The 18,199-nt window shown below is 41.6% G+C and overlaps 1 protein-coding gene across 8 annotated transcripts in view; it reads left to right on the top strand.

Moving 5' to 3' along the window:
* PPFIA2 (protein tyrosine phosphatase, receptor type, f polypeptide (PTPRF), interacting protein (liprin), alpha 2) overlaps positions 1 to 18,098 on the top strand; it is a 414,803-nt gene extending 396,705 nt beyond the window's left edge. For 3 of the 8 annotated variants that reach the window (XM_015413721.1, XM_015413720.1, XM_015413722.1), the window contains 9 exons: positions 1,612 to 1,674; positions 4,090 to 4,119; positions 4,188 to 4,203; positions 6,943 to 7,120; positions 7,573 to 7,670; positions 13,941 to 14,116; positions 14,204 to 14,272; positions 15,976 to 16,135; positions 18,040 to 18,098. In XM_015413721.1, coding sequence (XP_015269207.1) covers positions 1,612 to 1,674; positions 4,090 to 4,119; positions 4,188 to 4,203; positions 6,943 to 7,120; positions 7,573 to 7,670; positions 13,941 to 14,116; positions 14,204 to 14,272; positions 15,976 to 16,135; positions 18,040 to 18,098 — 849 coding nt within the window. The remainder of the gene's footprint in view (positions 1 to 1,611; positions 1,675 to 4,089; positions 4,120 to 4,187; positions 4,204 to 6,942; positions 7,121 to 7,572; positions 7,671 to 13,940; positions 14,117 to 14,203; positions 14,273 to 15,975; positions 16,136 to 18,039) is intronic. The other 5 variants (XM_015413717.1, XM_015413718.1, XM_015413724.1 and 2 more) reach the window with 3 other exon arrangements.
* Positions 18,099 to 18,199: the final 101 nt, after the last annotated feature.

The following is an 18,199-nucleotide window of genomic DNA, read 5'->3' on the forward strand; positions in this document are numbered from 1 at the left end:
CTTATCTAGGAAATAAATTATGTATGAGGCAGACATAAGACACAATGAAAGACTGGAATATATGATATTGACTAAATTCCCATTTTTTGAAACTAGAATTGTAGACGTTTCAATATATTTTCTGGAAAGTAATTATTGTATATTAAAACCGTGTTAAAAAATCCAGTTATCTACTGGAGTTAGTTTTCTAAATAATCACCGAGGGGGGGGGGGCGCAAAGTAATTTTACTAGTATGCTTGAAACTCCTTTTCCTTCCATTGAAATTCCCAAAATGTCCCCCCCCTCAAAAATCTCCTCCAAACTCTCTTTAAGCAAAATGTCAGTGGTTGCTCTGGAAAGCAATGTTGTACAGTGGAATCCATGGAAAAACAAATCAACCCTTTTTTAACAATAGAAAATTTCTCTCCAGTCTAGGAGATATAACCGAGTGAACCCATTTTTCCTTACAAACCTTTTCCAATCATGAGCTGTTGGAGTTAATTTTCCCTCTTTCATGTGTCTTCTGAAGAATTATTTTTCGTGTCCCTTAATGACCTTCCATTCCAAAGTTTCATCCCCAAATAGATATAAAAGTAGGGTAAGGTCTGACCTATTAATGACCATTTATCTGGCATGCATGAAGATGCTCCATCCAGAATGTAGACCAAAATCAAATCAGCACATTTCCTCTCTTTATGCAATCACTCTTTTAGAGAGAGAGAGAGAGTGAGAGAGGAGTACTGTTCATGCTTATTGTCAAGTGGAGCTGCTGCAGCTCTGTGTTCTATGAGAAGCAGAAAGGGTAAGCTGAGAGAATATAGGGAAGGTGCCAGATTGTGTACTTTCACTGAAGGGGTTGTATGCAGGTGCCTGCTTGCCATGCGTAATTAAGGAGATTTACATTGTGCATGTCACATTGCTGCCATGCTGGCTCCTCTTACTTGTGTGTGTGTCAGCAGGAGATAACTGCAGTAGCTATAATGCCCCACACATGTAGACTATGGGACTCAAAAGCACAGAGTTTACCTAATTACTGAAATGGGACCCATCTGACCAAAGTGGTAATTGATGGATCTGAAAATTGTGACATTTCTTTATACTTAATGATATTCAGAGAATCTCTTTCAGATCAGAAACCTCAGACTCCCCATTCACTACAGGTGTTAACTAGCTTAGTGTAACTGGTGATGGGTCTGAGCATTTTTCTTGATTGAGTTTTAATTGTGCTTGATTATATTTCAACTGTTGCTTCCTACATTTCATGTCCCCTAGTCCCTACTGTTTGTTTAGTCTCCATACCCCTGCATAAAATAATTGCAAAGCAAGGATCCACCATTGCATTTGAAGAAGTGCTGCAAGTCTCCTGGTTATTTCTTGCTGCAACCGACTTATGTGGCTATCTCTCTGGAATTATCTCCAGATCAGAACAAGCCAAATTTCATCATTTCAACAAAGGAAGATGAAAAGTGGCTGTCTAAAGTTGTCTCTAGCTGCAGCTCAACTGAGGCAAGGATGTGGTTGTGCTCATTGTGATGCTGTATGCTGTTAACTTACAGTGTTGCTGCCTTTCTTCTTTAACACTGCTTACCTAATGCGGATTCTACCTGACTCCCTGTGGGTATTGTCAATAGCCCTCAGGCAATGTTTGGGTGACCCATGAAGAAATGGAAAATCTTGCAGCTCCAGCCAAAACGGTTAGTTTTTTTTCCATTAATAACAATTTCTTTGTCTATTTCAATCCCAAAATGCGCTGACTTTGCTGTATGACTAAAAGTGAAAGCTACATAACAACTGTATACTATTCTATATATTGTTGCTCTGTCTGTTGAGCTGACTTTAAATTGCATATTTGGTAAATTGCATATTAAATTGCATATTTGGTATAAAAACAGTGTTTGTTTAAACTCCAATAAATTTCATATAAGGAAATTTCAGATAATTTGTGCTAAAAGACATAAAAATTGTAACAAATGTTATTTAGGAGATTTCCTGAAATTCTAATTTTGATAATATTTTATGTCTCTCCTACTTTAAACACCTAGTTATTTTTTTCTTGGTACAACCATTGTTTAAACATAATAGTTAAGTACACTAGAATGCAATAAATATTGTAGGTACATTACTGTCAGTCTGCAAAACCACTATAAACCATAATATCTCTGTATTGCTAGTGCAATAATCAATATCATAGAACCATAGAGTTGGAAGGGACCTCCAGGGTCATCTAGTTCAATCCCCCCTGCACAATGCAGGAAATTCACAAATACCTCCCCCCACACACACACACCCAGTAACTGCTGTTCCACACCCAGAAAAGAAAAAAAAAAAAAAAAAACTTCCAGGACCTCCAGCCAAACTGGCCTGGGGAAAAATTGCTTCCTGATCCCAAAGTGGTGATCAGCATTTCCCTGGCCATGTAAAAAAGGGCCACAAGACCTAAGCACTGAGGCAACCCTTCCTGCCCTCCCTCTCACGAGGAGTACATGGTATTAAAACCTGCCTGTAAGATGAGTGCTGTAACTTGAAAAATATGCCTCTAATCCCAGGGGCATGGTGGTGGTTGGCTATGGTTAGGTGATCATGAGAATGCATGTGTTTGGGGGTAGGCTTTTTAAAACAATAATAAACCCCAATCAATCCGTAATAAACTTTGAATAACCTTACCCTGGAATAAACACAAGCTCTTAAGGATGCAGTTCAAGATCCTAAACTACTAACATTTTTAAATGGTTGTATCAGCAGAAACTGATAATATTTTAAACAATCCGGATGAAAAATTATTTCTTCTCTCATGAAGAAACTAGATTACAATAATCATACTATTGCAGTGCTGTCAGATATCTTCATCAATTTTTTAATTCTAGCCTGTACATTTCCCCCAATAAGTATTCTTGAAAAGCTAGTTCTCCTCATGTTCAGATACAACATTCATTTTTTCTACTCTTAACTTGCATCTGTTTGACCTGGGGCTTACATTTTCCCATATCTATAAATATATCTTCCCACACTGCTTAATGTATATACACTATTTGCAACCAATTAAGTTTCGAATGCCTGAATTTCAAAATCAGATGCAATTATCATTCCCAGTTTGGCTGCTTTGTCAGACATTGTGAAACATTTCAGTCACTGCCATAAATGCCACAAAATGGCTCTTTCTTCAATGATTAGATTGGCCATCTTGAGGTATATTGGGGTATAAGGTATAATAAGACAGACTCTAGAGGCTTTCCATTTTATGCAGGTGAGGAATTCTGCTCAGCTAGCTTAAGTATTTCAAAAGAACAAGACTGGATTTTGAAAAGGAGAATACAGAGAATTTAGTTCCTTGAATCTAACATATCCTTCAATGGAAATAAGGTGGATAGATACAGTTGGAGTCACCACAGTTTGTTTGTCCTTTCACCTAAGAGCTCACAATGTTTTCCATCCAGCAGCTTCCTATGCCCTAAATTGAGTGTCAAGATCAAATCAAACTAGTAAAAACTAATCTCACAGCTGCTTTGTACTAGCTGGGTAAGTTTAGGCTAACTGAGTACCAACAGAATGTAAATTACATATTTATTTTCTGAAAACTGTAAATTTTATATAGGGTAGCTATAGGATGAGATATCTCCACAAGGAGTAAAGTTGCTTTTGCCTGACTTTAATCTTAATAAAGCTGAACTTAAACCAGAGGTCCCCAATGTAGTGTCCAGCAACACTCTTCCTGGCACCCACCAAGTATTTTTAGAAAGTGGGCAGGGCCAAATAGGACTTCTGCTCAGCAGGGCTTCTGATTGGCTGTGCAGATTCAAAAAAAATTCTTCAGCAGCAGTTGCCCCCACAGCACAAGGATCCACATGGGATGACTGAAGGTAAACTGTATGTAAACAAGAAAATACTTTAAAACAATGTGTTTATTTTAAAAGGCATCCTATTAAGCAGAATATCGATCTGAAATGTTGAAGTGTTACTATCAGAGTTATGCATAGCTTCACTCCCTGATATTTTGTGGTTGCACCACCATCACGTGTCTGAATTCCAAAGGTGCCCATTTTGCCTTTTTTACTCATTTTGTATTTCTTTTGTTTTCTAACGCTACTAATGGCCATCTTCTGACACTCCAGAAAGACAATGAGGAGGGAAGTTGGGCTCAGGTATGCAGTTTTTCCACTTAACGCTTTCCCAGTACAGCTAACAATAAGTTCACATGAGGTATTGGAAGTTGCCAGCATTTCTGCAAATGAGAAGGCTCTAATGATCTAGAAAGGAATATTTCAGTGGTCTCCTTTTTTTCAGTATAAAGGTTGCTTTTATACTAATTATATTTTAACTCAATAATAAAAGCTTCAAGGTTTAATATGGTGTTGCATTGTCTCTAACAGAGCAGCTTTGCTACTAGATCTGTGTTTACAGAGGCTTAAGATCTTTTTCTGCAACATGTTGTGCCCTTAGCCAATTTTGGCTAATGTGCCAGATGTGGCCATTTCTTGAGAAGAGTGATTTGTTCATGTTATGTTCCCACCCAGGTTTGAGTGCTGTAATGCACTCTGTGATGCTACCTTTTTTCAGAAGGCTCAGAATTTGGCAGCAAGATTGTTGGGCGGCACAAGTTACAGGGAACATATCGTGCCCCCACTGGCTGCTGATTTGCATTTGGGCATGATTCAAAGTGTTTGTTACTACTGTAAAACCCCTAAACAGCCTGGGACCAGATTTCTTAAAATATCTCCTTCCCCATATGAGGCTCCCAGTTAACATAATCTATGGAAACTGTGCTTACTTTTTGAAGGAAGATGGCCATCAGACACAGGGACTTTTCTATTTTGGCACCCAAATTCTCTCCCCACAACCACCCATATAAACCATAAAGATTGCTGAATATGGTTGAAAGCTGGGAGAAAGAGGGGAGTCTGAAAAGTGTGCCAGAAATTAAGAACAGGAAGACAGTTTTGATGGAAAAGGACATACATCTTGGGAAAAGAGGGTGTCAACAATGAAAGTGCAAAGGAATTCATGCCTGGTAATGTCTGCATTTCAGTAAATGCAGAGCCAAATACTAGCCAGTGTGGCATGAATCTTCTGATAAATGAAAGTTTGAGTATTGTAACTAAAGGGAAGCCCTCTTCAAATGTGCTTAGTTTCATAAAGCTGTTAAATCAAAACTTATTCTGATGTCTTGTAATTGTGTGGGTCTTAAAGCCATTTAGTATTCTAGGAGTTCTGTTTCCTTAACAAGATCCACAGTCCTTTGTGGCTGTGCATCATAAAATTAATTAACCAAAGTACAAACCAAATATCACTCTATACTTGAATGTATGTATGTAGACTCCAGTTGCTAAAAGTGACAAGGTAGCAATCTCCTGAAACCATTGAAAATTATCATTATTCTAGCCAGGCTTCCCAAATACTTACCGTGACTCAGCGGGGGACACAGACGTCCTCGCAGGATCATTCCTGTGGGGACAACAGACATGCCGCACCATGCCGTCGCCAGGAAATGACACTAGGCGACGCTCTGGCAATGGGGCTGGAAACTCAATGGTACCATCAAGTTTTCAGTCTCATTGCCAGAGCGTCGCCCAGCATCACTTCCTGGCGACGGCATGGTGTGTTACAGGGAGGAATGGTCCGGCCGGGGAGCGTGTTTCCCCCACCGGATCACGGTAAGTACTTGGGAACCCGAATTTTAGCACTCCTCAATTTGCTTTTCACAGTTGCATTAGGTTCATGGGAGGGGCAATGATGTGAGGAGTGTAACACAGCAAATCTTCTAACAGATACACAGGCATCCTCCAATCAGAAGAGTCAGCAAATGTTCCCACCAAAGAGGATTGTCGCAGTAGGTTTTCTGTGGACAGTTTTCTTGTTTTTCCACAAATCATCACATTGTTTTCACTGTTTTTGGGAGAGTTTTCCAGATTTCGTATAAGTAGGAATGGTTTCTGTTTATTCACCATTCAGTCCTCAAAAGGACAGATTTTACTTCTAATTTTACTTCTATTCTAAATACAAACCTTGCTGACTAAAGGGGTGTAACTGCAGAGAAATTGAAAAGATATACTTCCTTTTTTTTTGTTCACTGACCTCCCAAAGTTGGTTTGTTATGTATATTCTTGATCATGGCCAGATGACTTCCTGTACTGAGGAACAGCCTTCCTATTCACTTTAAGAGGTGAGACTTCCAGAGGCTTCTGAAACCTCCACTGGAAGGAGAAGGGCTCTGAGTATTTGGTCCGACTTCACGGAAATTCTCCTGCTTTTCTTGAGGTGCAGTTGTTTTGAGAGGCTTTCTTCCTCCCTTTCCTGATTGTTATGTCTTAGTTAAGCATAAATAATTATGCTTCTTTGGGGACCATTTACTGCTGTTGCCTTTGTTTTCTTCTTGGAAAATAATACATGGCCTTTAAAAAGTCCAGAGAGTTCAGTAGTTCCCAGGAATTTTCTCTGAAGGTCAGCATTACCCATCTGTTGGCAGGCCTGGAACAGCTCAATAGACAAGGGTTAGGGTTGTTCTCCATAGAATATTAAATATATGGGGATACTTTCTCTTCAGTACTTCTTTCTTCTCTGTTTAGTAGCATTATAACATACAGTGTTAGCAAGCTCCGTCTGTTTTCTATAGTTGAATTGTGGGAATTTCTGAAACTGAGAGGGTTCTTACTCCCAAGGAGGGTCTAGAAACTTTTGGAAGTCTTTTGCCTCCTGAAGTAGATAGGAGGAGTTCTCCATTATTGCAGGATGCCATCTTTTCCCTTGCCAGAAAAAAAAAAATTATCGCTGGTAAGTCCAATTTTTCTATGTATTTCTTCCTTTTTTCCCATTTACCTTGTTTGCAAGGTTAAGAATGCCTTATGTGGTTCATGTAATTAACTGTCTTATTTGGATGTATTATCTGAAACTTAGAATAATATTGAAACATTACAAATTGTCTTCTTGAGAATGGTTAATGGTACCATCTCTTAATTTTTCTCCCCCATAGACTCTGGCTTATGGTGACATGAACCATGAATGGATTGGTAATGAGTGGCTTCCCAGTTTGGGATTACCACAATATCGCAGTTACTTTATGGAATGCTTGGTAGATGCAAGGATGTTAGACCACCTCACAAAGAAAGATCTCCGTGTACACTTAAAAATGGTGGATAGCTTTCATCGGTAAGCTCAAACAAATAAAGTAAGCAAAGTTACGCAGGATGTTTTCTTCACAGTGCAAGACATAGGACTGGCAAACTTAAATCAAGCTGGCTGTTTCTAAGTACTCTTATTTTAAAAAATGTATATCATTGCTTCTAATTTTTAATCTATGGTAAACTACAAAATGTGTTCAGTATTCATAAATGTGTTAGGAAGAACCTGTTAGGTATGTTCAATGATGCCTCCAAGTCAAATTCCAAAATCTGTACTATTTGGTCTCAGCCAAATAGTAATTAAAACATTCCTACAGCTGCTTTCACTCCCACTTCCTACATTTGACTTATATACACCTCTTCCCATAACAACAGTTCTCTTAAACATTTACACACCTACACCACAGAACCTTTAACATTCAGGAAATGATTTTATTTCTAACTGCCTTTTTGCTGTCCCCCCCCCCCCTTAACTGACAGTACAAGTCTACAGTATGGAATCATGTGTTTAAAGAAACTGAATTATGACAGAAAAGAACTAGAAAGAAGAAGAGAAGCAAGTCAACATGAAATAAAAGGTAATAATTAATACAAAGATATACTCACAGTGCTTGCCTTCTGAACTTTCAGTCTACTGATCTCTTAATATTCCTTATGTGGAACAAAGTTCAAGTCCAGTGGCATTTTAAGACCAACAAAGTTATAATCAAGGTATAAGCTTTTGTGTGCACACACACTTCTTCAGATACATTGAAATGGAAATTATCAGTCCATACATATAGGTAGAGAGTAAGCGGCAAATTAGAATACAACATAATGAAGATGTTTAACAGATGAAAGGACAAAACAAGAATAACAAGCTTAGTTTATATGGTTACCATTTGTATGGGTTTAATTCTGGGGGGAAACATAGTGAAGGAGATTGATGGGCAGATGTACCTTTCATAATTGTGCAATGCTGAGAGTAACTAACTGAGACCCTGCCATGATGCTCCATCCATCTCCTCTCAAGCGTGGAGGTGACCTTACAGTGTCCTTTCCTTTGAGGTGGGGCAATTAGCTGTGCAGTGTATCTCCTCTGTCCCCAGGCCAGAGAAATACATTCCAATCTACCATTCCAAATTACATTACATTCTACTAGTCATTACTTTACATTCCAATCTACTATTTCAGATAAGAAATAAAATAAAGAGGATGTATAGCCCTTCTGGGGGATTGGTGAGAATACAGATGTAAGGACTGCATGAGGTTAACATATGTAGTGAGATAAGAAACCAATATTGCTGTTAAGTACTGGGGGTTCCATTGTTCTGAGTGTTATAATAACTTGTAAGTCAGCAATTTCCCTGTCTAGTCTGTATCTGAAGTTCTTTTGCAATAAAACAGCTACTTTGAGGTCACACATTGAGTGACCTGGAAGGTTGAAGTGTTCTCCAACAGGTTTCTCAGTATTGTTATTCTTGATGTCAGATTTGTGTCCATTTATCCTTTGACTTGTTTGCCCAATGTAGAGAACGGAATGGCATTGTTCATATTTAATGACATATACAATGTTAGAAGATGAGCAAGTGAATGAGCCTGAGATGGTGTGTTTGATGTTGTTAGGACCAGTGATTGTGTTGTCTGGGTGTATGTGGCAGCAAAAGTTGGTATCTGGGTTTATTGCAAGCTCTGGTACCAGTGTCCATGTTCAAGTTAGGTGGTGTATTATTGTGGGTGAGGAATTGTTTAAGATTGGGGGGCTGTCTGCATGCAAGAAAAGGTCTGCTCCACCCGTGCTTGTGAAAGAGAACTGTCATTATCCAGTAGAGGCTGTAAGTCTTGATGATATGTTGAACTGTTTTGAGTTGAGAGATATATGTGACTACTAGTGGTGTTATGTTATTCTCTCTTTTGAGCCAGTCTTGTAACAGGCTTTCTCTGGGTATCGTTCTGGCTTTCTTTACTTCCTCAGGTTGATATTTTAGCTCTAAAAGTATTAACTCTGTAATGACTGAAGTGTGAGCAATTTGCAATTCCAACACTCCCAGCCTCTCTGCGGCTCCCCGCCGGGCTCAGCACGGGTGCGTAAAGCCAGGCCTGCCCGCTGGGCACCAAGTCCGAGCCAACTCGGGAGACACAGGGCGGACTCACTGCAGACGGCCTGCGGGGCAGCCAGACACTCGCCCGGAGTCCCTCCTGCTAGTTTGGGACACGGCTTGACCGAGGGCAGCGCACCTTCTTCGTGGAGGTGAAGCCAGAGGTTGGCGCGCCAGTTCCTCCCGAGGCCAGAACTTGACGGGGAAGACCCGGTGACGTCTGCCTCCTGGGCACTCCGCACAACTTCCAAGGAGAGGGGGGGACACCTGGCCAGCTTTGCCCTGCTCTGAGAGCCCCCTCCCCCCTTCAAGTGGCCTCACCCGGAGGAGCTGCTGCGGGGAGGGAGAGAAGCTTGAAGTGTCGCCCCCGGCGCGGAGGGGAGGCGCGGAGGAGGCAAGGGATTTCACTCCCCCCTAGCTGTTGGCAACCCTAAATTATCACTAATTTAAATATCAGCGAGGAGGACTGAAATCAGCTCATAAAGGCTACAATCCTAGAGAGCTTTCCTAGAGGTAAGCCCCATTAAATAAAATGGGACTTGCTTCTGAGTAGACCCGCTGAGCCTCGCTCTCAAAAACCCAGATTTTAAAAACACCAGCACACTCGATTCGACCCACTTCCTTTCATTCCTTACAGAACATTCTCACGTGGGAATATGCTCTACTGAACCCCAGAAATTATGCAGTACATTTGGGTTGCAGTCCTGAGCAATATGCATTCGGAAGGAAATCTCAAGATAAGCACCGATCACTGCAGACTCGATGGGAAACACATCTCTTCGAATAGGAGGTGGGCCCCTTTAAGAAGTCAGCCGCCACCGCCTTCGCCCTATTGAGCGCCCTGACATGCAGGCGCAGTTCACATAATGCCACTCCCCCCCCTTCAGCTTGTAGCGGGTCGAATTCTTCTGTGAGGGGTAAGGCTGTGCAAGAAGAAAAGCGGGGGAGCCGCCATTATTTTTTGCAAGGCCCGGGGATGTTTGTGGGATTTCTCTTCAGCTTTCTGCCCTTTCTTTTTGAGCAGTGTGGGAATCAGCGAGCTACTTGTTGACTTTGCGTAGGCCCGCATTTGGTTTCCTGTCTCCTCAACCCAGATTTCGGGGGGAAATGAAGGTTAACGAGAGTTTCCTTTTCTTTGCTCCCCTTCGAGAGTTCCGTGTGTCTCGTGCTGGGCTCAGAGGAGCGGCTTGGGAAAGACTGCATTCCAGGGAAGAACTGGGTGCTTGGCTTCAGCTTGGTTTGGGAGAGTAGTCTGCGCGGGCAAGCACATGCCCCCCGCCCGCCATGCACAGACATCCATGCGCACCGTGTCCACCGCAGGAGCAAAGTGCTGCCACATTGGAGCTTGAGAGGCGCCTTCGCCTCCCACTGGAAGGTCCCCCGTCCCCACTCACCGTGTCGCCCCCCCGGAGCACTGCAGCGCCCCCGTCCTTCACAGGGTCACCCCGGCTGGGTTCCTCCTCTGCAGCCCCCCGCTCTCCCACCCGGGCTCCAGATTAGTGCCCTCAGTGCGCCTCCCTGCCGCAGCAGCCTGGACTCCAGCAGGCAGGCAGGCGGCTGGCTCGCCAATCCCACGGTGCCTGGCTCCCACCCACACCGCAGCCCGCCCTCGCCGCCACTCCCCCCCATGGCAGGGCAGGCGGCGAAGGCAAGGGAGCCCGCCCTCGGCCCACGGGGCTGTAGTCTGGCTCCGCCACAGAGGGGCACGCAGCGCAGCAGCGGCTCTTTGGCGTGTGGGGGTGGGGGCGGGGCGCAGTTTGGTGCCCCTGAGGGCTGGCGCGCCCTAGGTGAGCACCTAATTCGCCTAGCGGGCGAGCCGGCCCTGCCTACCTAATGGTGTTCATAGAAATGTCATCATTGATAATTTAATGGACTGAATTCCAAATACTCTCACTGCAAAACAGCTTTGCTGGGTATGAAAATGTATTTCATATATGGACAATATCAGGGGCCATTTTGTAGAAAAAGCGGTGCAGGAGCTCATTAGCATAACTTATTTGCATATGCCACATCCCCTGACATCAAGCGGGCCAGGGAAAGCTGGGGGGGGCTCTCTTCAGGCTTTCCCCAGCTTTCCCACTGGGCAGAGGCAGCACATACTGCTTCCCACTCCCCCTGGCCGGACTGAGGGCTGCTGGGAGCTGGAGGCAGGGCTTGCCACCGCATGTGCCTGCTCCTGGGCTTGTTACTGCCGGAACACCATCCCAGCTCGTTCTGGCTGGAAATGATCCCTGGACAATATACCACACATGGGTTAAAAAAATTAACTAGAAACGCAGCTGAAGTTTGGAATTCTCAGAAGTTTGGGATCAGCTCATTAGCCACTTTGGTGGCCCTAATGGAACAAAAAGGTGTGATATAAGTTTTGTAAAAAAACAACAATTGCCCCCTTCCCTTACAAATTTATCAAGAGGTGGCAGTAGCCTTAGCTACTTCATTAGGTAGGAAATCCATTGTGGGCACCAAATGGAAGGAAAGAAGCTTCAAGAGAGGATCAGCTGGGGTACTGCATTCACCCAGTCATGAAACTGGCGGGTAGTCAGAGCCCAAAACCGGAAGAGGGAGCAGACGTCATGAAAATGCTAGCGGATATGCTTAAGCCGGTGATGGAGCAACTCGATGGTATTAACCAGCAACTGACTTTGATGAATCAAAACTTCGCATCAGAACAGCTCCAACCGGCAGAAATGGAGAAGAAGGTGGAGCATGTGACTGACCACAAACAAGAAAATGAAGAAAAGAATGGGGGAAGTTGAAACAAAACAAAACTTCCAAGAAAATCGTTTGTTACAGCTACAAATGGAAAAAGCCAATATGATTCTCAGATTCCAGGGAGTTCCTGAATCGGAAAAGGAGGATCTGAGGAAGATACTCAGCGAGATCATCGCTCCAGCAATAGGCTTAACAGCGGATGAAGTAGTAAAAGAGATGGAGACTGCCTACAGGGCTTACTCCAATTACATTGAAAAAATAGCCTGCCTGGAGAAATTGTGGTCAGATTCTCAAGAAGACAGACCAGAGATGCTATTTTAAAAGCGACTTCAGCAACTCCACTGAAACTGGGGAATACAATCATTAAAACTTTAAAAGACATTCCATTGGAAATTCACCAAAAGGGAAAAAGCTATAAGGACTTAATTTCTTTTCTTCAAACTAATGGAATTTTGTACAGGTGGGCGATCCCTGAGGGTGTCATCTTTAAAATTAATGACAAAAGAGAAAAGATTGACTCCATTTTTAAAGCCAAGGAATTTTTGAGACGTCAGTTGGGAGGAAGAATCCAAAGATGAAGAATCCAAATCAAGTGACTGCTACCTCTGGGATGAGGACTCTGCTGTAGAAACAGGTGCGGGTGCAACAAAAGTTACATATGATTTCAGAGATAGAAAACCGAAGTAAAGGCAGAAGGACTCTGAAAATTGCCTTTTGAAGTAAATAACAAGAAGATGCTCAGAAAGTTCTCTCATAACAACTAACATAATACTGAAGCTGAGACAAACAAGAACTCTACAAGTATATTGTTGTACTAACACTTTTATTAATAACACTTAGTTTAACACAGATATGTTCTCCTCCTCTTGGGTTTTTAGTTTAGTGTGGTTATCTTTCCTTTATCCATAGATGTAGTCCCCTTCCCTCATATTTTCTTTGTAGTTTTTCTAGTCTTATAAAAATAATAAAAATATCCTTTTGGGGATTTAAAAATATAAACAAATAACCAACGTAATATGTCTTGTAACATAAAAGTATGCAAACTACCTTTTATTTTCTTCATGCTCCCCTCAGTACTCTACATACAAATGTCTTCCTTTATCATTTTAATAACTAATATTTTACAGTAAGCAGAAGGGAGATGTATAACATCTGTCTGTCTGCATGCTTAGGTTAGAGCTTTATGATAATAATAAGTAATAATAAAGTCCTACTCCTTACACAAGACATGTCTAGAAATTTTATCTAGCAGAAACAAAAAGGGGAAAAAACTGAACCTAACAATAGAATCTAGAACCAAACAAAGGTTAGTGAAGAAGAGGGCCAGTGATAGCACTTTAAAGGCCTTATGTGCATATTGACCCTGTGCCTGGTGATTTTATTTTTGAAGTAAGTTTATGGTCTATATTTATAGATTGGTTATAGAGATTAGAAATTCAATAACCTGGTGTAAAAATATGTGTGTTTAATTTTCTATTTTTTATCTTTTACAGCAATTTACTTTATGGTCCTTATTGAATTTATACTTTGTATATATTCTTGATTGTGTGTATGTGAATATATGTATTAGCCATTTTGCCACATATATATGACCTCTGAGGAAGGCCTATTTGGCCGAAACGCATAAGGTCAAGCTTTTAAGCCCTTGGTATTGTAATGTTTTATATATAATTGTTGTAAATGGGCCCCTGTATATGTTTTAAAATTTGTTATTAATAAATACATGTATCTTTTCCCACTTTTATTAGATAGGTTTTAATATTGGCCCTCTTCTTCACTAACCTTTGTTTGGTTCTAGAAATTTTATCTAGCCATTATGCTTTTTTTTAAAGTCACTTCTTTAGAACAAAATAATTCCAGATATCAGCACAAGGAATTATGATTCCCTTGCAAATCTCCAGTATTTCTTCTATATCTATTTTGTTAATTCAGTAGATGGAATATAGACAGACTACAAATGCCATATAATAGAGCATAAATGGTTAAGCTCTGTCTGTATATCTTAGTTCACTTGAATATTCAGTCAGTTGGAAAATGCTTGTCTCCCTGTTTTTATAGATGTGTTGGTTTGGAGTAATGACAGAGTCATACGCTGGATACAAGCAATTGGACTACGAGAATATGCAAACAATGTTTTAGAAAGTGGTGTGCATGGATCACTCATTGCCCTGGATGATAACTTCGATTATGGCAGTTTAGCTTTATTGTTGCAGATTCCTACACAGAATACACAGGCAAGTAAATCAATTATGTGTTCTAATTTTTCATACGGTTTGGGACTATTTTTAATTACTTCAATTATTTGATTTGATTAAATATAGGCACGGCAAATCCTGGAGAGAGAATACAACAACCTGTTGGCACTGGGAACAGACAGACGACTTGATGAAGTAAGTAATCTTATTTTAAAATAATTATTATGAATAATAGCATAATAAACTATTATGAATAGTAGCATAATAAGTGTTTGATTGTTGGCCCCTGGTCATGGGATGGAGACAGTGCTGGTTGCCCTTACGGATGACCTCTGGAGGCACCTGGATTGGGGCAGGTCGGCGCTGCTGTTATTGTTAGATTGGACGGCAGTGTTCGACACAGTCGACTATGATCTTATGCTCCACCGCCTCGATTACATTGGGGTTTGGGGGACTGCCGTTTAGTGGTTTTCCTCTTTTCTTCAGTCTGGGACAGAGGGTGGCGCTTGGCGAGAGGACCTCCCTGTGACATCAACTTGAATGTAGTGTGCCACAGAGGGCAATCCTCTCGCCTAAGTAATTTAAGCTCTACATGAGCCCCCTCGCCCAGTTGGTCTGGGGGTTTGGATTGGGGTGTCATCAATATGCGGATGACACCCAAAACTCTGTTATTGGATGGCTGCCCGAACTCCGCCCCAGCATTGGAGGCTGTGGCTGGTTGGTTGCAGCAGAGCCGGTTGAAACTTAGTCCAATTAAGACAGAGGTCCTGTATGTAAGTTGGGTGGGGGTGATAGGATGGGGATTGGGCTGCCCATCCTGGATGGTGTGCCACTTGTACCAGCCCAGAAGTTGAGGAGCCTGGGGGTGATCCTGGATGCCTCATTTTCTATGGAGGTCCAGGTCACCGCAGTTGCCAGGTCTGCCTTTTTCTATCTCCGTCAGATCAGGCAATTGGTCCCCTACCTCTCCCCTCAGGACTTGGCTACAGTGACCCGTGCAATGGGTCACTTCCAGACTTGATTACTGTAACTTGCTTTATGCAGGCTTGCCCCTGGGACTGATCCGGAAACTTCGCCTGTGAGGGCATGCATTTGGCCAGTATTGTGCCACTTGCACTGGCTACCAGTTGAGTACCGTGTCCATTTCAAGGTGTTGGTATTAACCTTCAAAGCTTTACGCTGCCTAGGACTGACATATCTGAGGGACTTTTTACTGGTTACCCCCCAGCCCAAAAGATGTCCACTTAGCCTTGACCAGTGTCAGGGCTTTTTCTGCTCCCACGTGAGATCAGAGCCCTGTGGGACCTTTTATCGTTCTGCAGGGCCTGCAAACACAGAGCTGTTCTGCCAGGCCTTTGGTTGAGGCTGTGGGCATCCATCTCAGTTGGCCTCCCTACTTTAGTTCCCAACCTGCTGAAAGGGCCCATCTGATTCCACATTGTGGCCCCAACAGATTTATATTGCTGCTACCAATTTTATTGTATATTGTTTTTATGGTTTTAATGTGATTTTATTGTAACGAGTCTTTGGCCCAATTTGTTGTGATCTGCCCTGAGTCCGTTTGAGGAGGGTGGAATAAAAATCCCTAAATAAATAAATAAAAATAAACACATGAACTAGACAATGTCTGAAAAGCTAACAAATAAAATCCATTTAAGGGATTGTGTGTTGCTACTGTGTGAATAGTGATACATGAACCTCCCTTTCTCCATTATATCCTCACTACAACCCTATGTTAATCTAAGAGAAAACAGCCCAAGATCGAGTGGGGATTTGCAGCAAGATCTCCCCCAGTCTAGTTTAATACATGACTGCATCACACTGCATTTCAAAAAGTCTTTTGAAAAGATCACAGAACTTAACAAAGCATGTCAAATATAAAATTTGTTTGTAAACAGACTGATGACAAGAATTACAGGCGTGGCTCTTCCTGGCGAAGACAATTTCCTCCACGAGAAGTCCATGGAATTAGCATGATGCCTGGTTCTTCAGAAACTCTGCCAGCTGGGTTCAGGTTAACTACAACATCAGGGCAGTCACGAAAAATGGCAACTGATGGTACGTGGTCATGCAAAACTGAAGACATTTGAGTTTATTTTGTTACGGAAAAGAACATTCCAACCAGACTTAGCTATTTTTTCCCCAGTATAAAATATTTAATAGGCAACTGGCATGCAAGACTGAGAAAATTCATTGAAGCAGCAAATGAATAGCCTTGGGTATAGAAAGCAAACGGTCTTGTTAAGGTTTGGGGGAAAACACATATACAAGACTTTTGTTCTGTTGTTTATTAAAAGTATTCTGTCTTTCATATAAGACTCAAGGCATCCTTCAGTATGCCAAAGCAAAAAAAACTAGGCCTGCCTCTACAAAACTAGGAGACTCTACAAAAAAATACCTTTCTAAACTTTAATAAAAAGAAGACTTCTGTGCTTCTGCAGGCAAGCGATTCCATAATGTTGGGCTAAAAGCAGAAACTAGTTGGGCTCCAGTGGCAATAAGGCACTTCTAGCAACTGTGCCAACCTGCTTACCCATCAGCAAAAATCCTCATATTCTTCACATGATTGAGTGGTAAGCAAAGCCCATCAAGGGCAGGCAAGACAACCTCATCCTTTCCAACCTTCATCACCTCTGGCTTTCAACTGGCTTAAAAATATTCACTTTCACCTTTTTATTACAGTATTCATATCATGGGAAAATATTTAAACTACTGAAACACCAGCTGATGGTTCGTCAATAGTATTTTTTGTGGATTTTGTCTAGGTTTAGGTTGGAAAAATGGGTTTGTTTTCCTAATATCCCATTCTAAAATGTCTAATCAGCAGTTGCCATAAACAGCTCCCATGATTAGGGGGCGGAGTCTTCATATCTAGCTAATCATGACTGAAAGCTTCACAAAGAGACTCAGCTTCAGTGTGTCATCTATTATAAGGCAGTATTGAGTCTGTTCTTTTTCTGGTGGAGCCCATCTAGTGCTCTTACACAGCACCCCATGTGCCTTTAGAATTTGGAACTGAGGCAGCTAGTAAAACTTATACATGTTTTAAGAAAACATTTTGCATAAATTTCCCAGCACAGAAGAGCCAAATAGCTGACTATTCAGGACAGAGTGATCGCTGTATAGATATGTCTCTGGGCTAATTATGAAGTAAACCCAATCTGTTCCAGTATGTTGGAGCACCATGTAAATGATACAGCCTCAGCACCAGCCCTTCCCATTATTTCATCTATTCCTTCCATTGTTGCTTGGTAGTGATAAGCCATAGCAGCATGGCTTTCTTTAAGCAGCAGTGACCTTGCGAGTACCAAGATCCCTAAGAAATAGTTTCCCAGGGCTTCTGGAAGTTGTAAGAACTGAAGAGTCTTGCAACACTACAGTTCCCAGAGTATCTAAATTATATTAATTGGGTTGTTAGGGTGATTAATGAAACTACAAGTTCTCCTACTAGTCCAACAATGCCATGTTCTCCACTGAACAAAATTTGAGTCAACTGGCACCTTTTAAGACCAACAAAGCTTTATTCAAGGTATAAGCCTTCATGTGCAAGCACATTTCTTCAGATACACAGAAATGGAAGTTACCAGTGCATACATATAAGTAGAGGGTGTATGGACTGATAACTTCCATTTCAATGTATCTGAAGAAGTGTACATGTGCATGAAAGCGTAAACCTTGAACAAAACTTTGCTGATCTTAAAAGTGCCCCTGGACTAGAATTTTGTTCTGTTGCTTCAGACCGACATGACTACCCACCTGAATCTGTGTTCTCTGCTATTAACTCAAAGCAAACTGAACAGGGCTGATTTAGTATATCAGTATGAATGATTTAATCATAATTACAAAGAATTACAAAAAAAATAAATGACCTACATATTGAATTAGAAAAGAGTTAGAAGATATTTCCATTTCTGTGTTCTATTTTGATTCAAACATATTGTTTTACTGCTCCCAATTTGCAGTTGCTTCAGCACGGTTGCAGAGGTTAGACAGTTCTACAGTTCGTACATATTCATGCTGACAAGACTAGCTAAGAAACAAGAGCAGCGTTTGAGCTGATGTGAGTATTCGGAGATAAAAACCGAAAGACTGTATTACTTCTGAAAAAAAGACTATTCAAGG

This window comes from Gekko japonicus, unplaced genomic scaffold, assembly GCF_001447785.1.
Source record: "Gekko japonicus isolate JY-2015 unplaced genomic scaffold, Gekko_japonicus_V1.1 scaffold649, whole genome shotgun sequence".
Classification (NCBI taxonomy): domain Eukaryota; kingdom Metazoa; phylum Chordata; class Lepidosauria; order Squamata; family Gekkonidae; genus Gekko; species Gekko japonicus.